Source organism: Python bivittatus, unplaced genomic scaffold (assembly GCF_059951505.1).
Source record: "Python bivittatus isolate LINGU-HERP-01145 unplaced genomic scaffold, Pbiv_v1 ctg000470_np1212, whole genome shotgun sequence".
NCBI classification, from domain to species: Eukaryota; Metazoa; Chordata; class Lepidosauria; order Squamata; family Pythonidae; genus Python; species Python bivittatus.
In genome coordinates, this window is record NW_028277065.1 from 932,734 (window position 1) to 939,785 (window position 7,052).

Genomic DNA, 7,052 nt, shown 5'->3' on the forward strand with positions numbered 1-7,052 from the left:
TATTGTAATGTAAAAATAAAAATTAAGCATTACCTTTTCCCCCACCTTGTATCTAATTAGCATACCAGACATGATCTACTAAATTTAAAGACTGAGCTTAAGGTCTATTGATTAGAAGATACAACATGTTTTAATTCAACCTAGTTCCAGATCAATGCATGTGAACCAGTTCAGACATCTTATTTAATTTCAATCTAATTGACACAACAGCTAATTCAGATGATGGTCTGAATCAGATCGTAACTTATTCATATGGGTCTCTGAAGATTTTCTTTTACATTTAGAAGAACCTGAAGTAGATTCTGATTTGAAGCATGGTCTTCAGAATTTCTACATTTCACATGATAGGACTAAAAAATAGTGATCCTTTGGAGGGCTTCCTAATTTTTTATTTGGAGACTTCAACAATGTTAAAGAGTATCTTTTACTGGTGCTGTTAACAAAATAGAATATGCTAAATCATGAGCTCCATCAGTGTTTGCCAAATGCATTTTATGTGGCTAATCCCAAAAAAGAAGAGAATGTTTCTAATGCTATAAGAGATCACACTATGACGTAAACCTAGAGGGTGTAAGTACCTCAGGATGGGAGAATTCCGATATGTTCAAACCATAAGAACTGTAAACAGAATCATCCTCTAAAGGAATGAAGTTTCCAATCTTTCATCTCCTTTTTGTTCTTTGAACTTATACAATTCTTTTTGCTCTGTTTTTTGAAGAAAAGCATTGCATTATATTACACTGAAACTTTCTGACAAACAACAGAAATGGAGAGAAGCAATAAAATTAATGAAGATGGAGAATTCCCCAGAAATGATGCAGAGAAAGGGATTGCTGACAGCTATAATAGTGTAATGGAATACTGTACATAGCAATCTATCTTGATAAAAAGATCAGTCCGTTTGACTTTTCTTTCCCAAAAGATTGAATGGAATTTTACTGAACATTGAACAGATGTTCTTTCCAAACTCACAGAATAGAAAATATCGAACCACACTATTTTTTTTCCCCACCTTCTAGGGATGCCATATTTCATGATTAAGAATGGATAATCACACATCTGAGTTCCTTCTCTTGGAATTCTCAAAGATTTGGAAGCTACAGGTTATGTATGCAACTTTATTACTGACACTGTATTTCATGACAGTAACAGGGAACCTTCTCATCATCATTGCTGTTGTTTCTGATCACCACCTGCACACTCCCATGTACTTCTTTGTGATGAACTTAGCCATGCAGGACATTGGCTCAGTTTCAGTTATTATTCCCAAAGCTGTTTTCAATTGCCTTATGAATACAAGGCATATTTCGTATTCAGGGTGTGTTGCTCAAGTCCTCTTGTTTGTCTTTTTTCTGGGCTCTGATGTTGCCCTCTTAACTGTCATGGCCTATGATCGATATGTTGCCATTTGCAATCCTTTGCAATATGAAATGATAATGAACAGGAAGGCTTGCTCCATAATGGTTGGCATTGTGTGGATTGCTTGTTTTCTCAGTGCTTCATTACACAGTATTGAAACATTTACTACTCCTTTCTGCTCTAATACTATCATTCAGTTCTATTGTGAAATCCCACATTTACTGAAGATTGCCTGCTCTGATTCATATATAAATGAAATTGGAGTTTTAGTTTTCAATGCTATGTTAGGATTTGGATGTTTCATCTTCATTGTTGTTACCTATGTGAAGATCTTCTCAGCTGTTCTGAGAATTCCTTCTGTTCAAGGGAGGAAAAAGGCCTTCTCCACTTGCCTACCTCACCTCGTTGTTTTCACCATATTTTTGTTTACTGTTTCATTTGCTTATCTAAGACCCGCTTCTAACAGGCCATCACATCTTGATTTTATAATTACAATACTCTATTCCATCATTCCACCCATGCTGAATCCATTAATCTACAGCATGAGAAACAAAGACCTTAAAGCTGCTCTTTCAAAACTTCTGTGGTCATTTCGTTTTGACAAAATGGTGAACTGTATATCTACCTGTTTATCTATCTTAATGGGAAAGAAAAAAAGGTGACACAGAAAATAAGACTAAAATTAACTTCCTCAACATTTACACACTTTCTTAAGCTCAAAAGATTGTGATTATGCAGATGATGATGATGTGAAATTTGAGTCATTTCCAGAAGAGATTTAAACTAAACACTTTGTTTTTTTGTTTTTGTTTTTGCTTCACATGTAATCCTGAAGACACCAATTGTAAAAGGAAATGAAATGAAAGTTGAAAAATCAGAGAAAATGTGTAAAACATATGTGTATTAGTATAAAGCAGAGATGAAATACATTTGAAAATAATGTAAACTAGTGTTTGTTTCTTTAGGATGTTAGGAAATGCTTTTGAGAAAAATAAAAATATTGGTGTGGTTTTTAAAAAAAATCACCAAAAATCTGAAAGAACAAATAAGAAACTTTGGGGAAATTAATATTTCATTATCTCTAAAGTTCCTGTATATTACTTGATATTAATAATTACCTAAACATTAACAATAAGATGACCAGGACAGTTCTATTTTCCATACTGGAAATAATCAACTTAGAAATAATATGCATAGTTAAATTCCTTAGTTTCTTAGTCTTTTTGAAAATACTTACAGTGACCAGTACTTTCTTAAATTTTAAAGGATTCGAACAATGTATCTTCACTTATGGTTTTAAAACAGTTGACTTTCATAGATAATTCACATGTTGAAAGTATTCTTGTAGATGGTAGTAGTTAGACAGGAAGGCATGGAGTACATTCAGCTTGTAAATTAGTCCAATACTAATCATGTGACTCCTATCATAATTCCACATCTATTGTTCGATTTCAAAATATTGCTTGCTTGTTGTGTGAATGTCAATGGGAATAGATTTGAGCCCACTCTGATTCCATTTCAGGGAGTCTGAAAGAGTCCAAGAGTTCAAAGATACTCTTCAAATATACACCATTCTACCTCTAGAAGGTATCCACAGGATATTCTGTTTTTTGCCTGGTGGCAGATCAGGAGATATATTCCTTCAGAGGTTGAATTGGAAATCCTCAAATAGTCTAGAGAAAAATGTTTTCAGTCTTGTTTTCCTGTCAAACGAAGATTAGTAATAAAGACTCTAGAAATTCTCATTTTTTCTTAGAGGCTGACTTTCAGTTGCAAAAGACATTTCACGGATCACAAAAAGGGGGCTTGAAGGTCAATTGAAGATAGGTTTTACAGGAGATGAGCCGTTCTCAAACATGACTGGCTAGGTAGCCGTAGGAGTGGACATTGTTGCTTAGCAATGGTCAAGTCTAATGAGATCAGATTTATATTCTTACCTGGTCCCGTCTACATCTTTCTCTTGGCCATTTCACCTTTTGGAACAAGTTCCCTTCATGCAGTTCAACATCTAAAAGCAGGCACGTCTCTGAGTGTTTATGTTCCTATTATTTTCCTCCTACTTTATTATGGTAGAAGAGAATGGACAGAGACATTTTGGTGTTTCCCCTCTAGAGCTTATAATCAACTTTTCCATGCAGATTGCACCCCAGTATTTCTGGTGGTTACCCATCCAAGTACATACCAGGTCCAGCCTGCCTGCCTGCCTTAGGTTCTGGGATCAGCCAAGGCTGGAGAGATACGGCTACCTAGCCAGTCATGTTTGAGAACGGCTCATCTCCTGTAAAACCTATCTTCAATTGACCTTCAAGCCCCCTTTTTGTGATCCCTGAAATGTCTTTTGCAATTGAAAGTCAGCCTCTAAGAAAAAATGAGCATTTCTAGAGTAAGCTCTAAAATAGATTTAACATGATTTATAAACCTAAGACCCACTCCAAAAGGCCTAACAGTGAACATCCCAACACTAGCTATGTATAGACCTGCACACATTACACCTCTGCTCTGCAAGTTGCACTGGTTAGCAATTTTCTTTTTGGTGCAATTCAAGGTGCTGGTGACAACCTGTAAAGGCCTACATGGCATGGGACCGGGTTATTTGAGGGGATGGCTCTCCCCAGTGACATCTACCTTTCCCATCAGGTCCAGCAGAAGTGACTTGTTGCAGGTTTTGTCCACTAGAGAATGTCATCTGGTGGGACCCAGGAGCAGGGTCTTTTCTGCTGCTGTACCCAGCCTATGGAACATCATTCCCACCAAGGTCAGGCTGATCCCATCTTTGTTGGCCTCCTAAAGACTTGGGTTCATCATCTCGCCTGGAGATCAGAGAGTGGTGTGGAGCCCATAAAATGGCTGCACTGTTCTTGAATGTCTGTGCTGTCCTGGTGACTGTACTGTATGGCTTTTAATTATGTAATTGTTTTTAATCTTTGTATTGTTTGTATGGCAGTCCCCATCCCGGGGGAGGGATACTCTTTATGTTTTAATTGTAAGGCATCCAAGAGTCACAAATATGCGATGGGTGCATATATAAATTGAGTAAAAAAAAATAAAATAAAAAATAAATATATTATGGTCCAGCCCATTATACATTATTGTCCTATCTACCTGGCCATCAAAAGTTTGCCCTATCAAGAATCTTTAGAAGTTCTGCTGATAGATTGTATGTGGCACCATAAATCCCCCTATTTTCAATATGATTGAGTTCATCTAAAAGGCTTACTACATATTTCTTCAGTTTGGAAGCCTGTTCAGCATTTCTGGCAACTAAACCTATATTTATTATTCTACAGACATCAACTAGACTTAACATAAAATAATGATTTCATACAAATGGTGTGTTGCACAATTTCCTGAGATTTTGTAGTGTGAAGGACAAACTCTGAAAAACCTTTCTTGAAATGTAAGAGATAGATAGATGATAGATATAGATAGATCAATATATTACATCACCTACAAGCATTCCCATTGTATTTTCATGATCAATCTTCCTATGGTGACTGCCACCTCTCCAGAAGATGGCTGGGAACATCTCCTACCCAGTAAAATGTTTGCCACTCTGATTTTCAAGATAATACAGAGCAAATATGTTTGAAAAGGGCTGACAGGTATTTTTAGGGATTACTTATACCACAAAGAACTCAGAATACAGCTGCATGTCACCATCCTTTCATTATTTAAAGAAGAGTCCAAAACATATTATTTTCTAATGATAACTGGACAATGTGCTGCATGAAGAGCAACAACATTCTTCTGAGTATTAAGTAACAGTAATTATGCTGAAGTTCAACCTCCCACCCCATAAAACCCAAATAAATGTCAGAAGGTATTGATAACATGCCAGTCTTAATCTATAAATCAAATAGTATAAACTTGAGACAGCTTAGATTTTCAAATACTCAGATTTACTGCTCATCTATTTTTCATCATTGACCCCGCAAATTAGTTTTTTCTCTCTCTCACTCTTTTCTGCCTCCCCCCCCCCTTATTATAATAATAAAGACACTTGGGCAATGACTTAAGGAGTTTTGCTTTTTTTAAAAAAAAAAATCTACTCCACAGTAGCTTTTTTATACTATCAACGGAGATAGTCTATTCCTCCTTGGGTGGGGGGAAGCCTTTTGGGAAATGGCAAGAAAAATTAGATAAAGTCTCATGGAAATGCAGCACAGCATAAAATCTCACTGATGGCTTTAGAAAGACAATAAGGGGGGGGAAATGAAGAAATCTGCATGAATAAACATGGATAAAGTTGGTAAGTCATTCACTTATTTTTATTTTGAATTATCCATTATTTCTCCCTTTCTTCCTTTAGTCATGAGCCTTTCCTTCCCTTTCCTTTGCAATTACACCTCCAATAAAATACAGGTTATTAAATAAATGTTAGCTGCCTATGGATAAATGATTGTTCGGGCACTTTTATTTATGGAGAGAGATGAAAATAAGCAGCACTAAAACTTAATACATCTTAAATTAACCAAGTGACAACAAAAAAAGCAATCCCTTTCCCCACTGTTCCCACCCCAACCTTCAATTATTGCACAGACAATCTTATACTTATTCAGGTTAAAGGCTGAGATTTGGCTGCATATGAAGGTTTACCATGGCTTCCTGTAACTTAATTTCAATTTATTTTACTTTAATCACTTTAAATATGCCCTTATTTTCACTAGTATATCCTTAAAAGGTAGGGCTGTATCAATATTTAAATTGGACTCTTTGAAAACATTTTCATTCACTCAAATTAGCTTGTCAATTCGAATTAAAAGCTCTGATTTGAAACCATTCTTCACAATCATCAATTTGTATAGAACAAGATAGAGATGAAAAGGTCATTCAAAGGATTTTTTTGAAACAAAAACAAAAACAAATGCCATAATTCAAACACTGCAGTTCAAGAAACTTTAAAAGGATGGCTTAAAAAATAATGAAATAAGAACAATTATCTCCATCCACGCTTGCCGAAATAATTTAGTGGGGCTAATCCCAACACAAATAAGATGTTTTCATAAAAATTAAAGAAAGGAATTTAGCAGAGATTGGAATTATGAACGGGGCTGAATTTAGAAAACTCAAATACATAGTTCTATAGCTATTCCTGTAAAAAATCAAAATCCATTATACAAATATAAATATTTGTGTATTATGGTACCTTGAATTCATTTCAACAAATAGCAGCAGCATATTATACTTGTCTGCGCTGTGCCAATTAAAGATGAAGAAACTGTTTGGAAAAAAAGAAAAAGAGAAAGGGAGGGAGGGAGGGAGAGAGAGAAAGAGAGAGAGGAGACTGAAACCTCATTTATGTCACACTGACATGGTTGAATGCACTTGGATTCAAATCCAACTTCCAGCACCTTTTATCTGACTTGATAAAAAGGATCTGTTTGCTTTAGGCTCATGTTTCTGATAAAATTAGTATTAGAAAATGCTATTAAACAAGCAAACTCAAATATCTCTAAGCCCAAGACTATAAAATAATGCTTGACATAAGACTTGACAGTGATCAAATATCTGTAAGAATCATCACCATGAACTTAAAGCAAACACAATTACATAATGCTATTTCTCAGAGAGTTTTAATGTAATCCTCAGTAATTGGTGATCCAGAACTCTCCATGTCACTCCAAACATTACTGAAGAGGAATTAATTTAACAATTCTTTTTTCTTTGTTCTTCTAGGGTTGTAGTTATTAGGG

The 7,052-nt window shown here is 35.4% G+C and overlaps 1 protein-coding gene across 1 annotated transcript; it reads left to right on the plus strand.

The window, feature by feature from the left end:
- The first annotated feature begins 1,043 nt into the window (after nucleotides 1-1,043).
- On the plus strand, nucleotides 1,044-2,021 carry LOC112542910 (olfactory receptor 14J1-like). Its single transcript, XM_025176893.1, has one exon. It carries the CDS (start codon nucleotides 1,044-1,046, stop codon nucleotides 2,019-2,021), a length of 978 nt encoding a protein of 325 aa, XP_025032661.1.
- The last annotated feature ends 5,031 nt before the right edge of the window (nucleotides 2,022-7,052 follow it).

Bases quoted from the DNA above. Each gene is read 5' to 3' on its own strand.
- LOC112542910 (XM_025176893.1), top strand. From the start codon at position 1,044: ATGGATAATCACACATCTGAGTTCCTTCTCTTGGAATTCTCAAAGATT.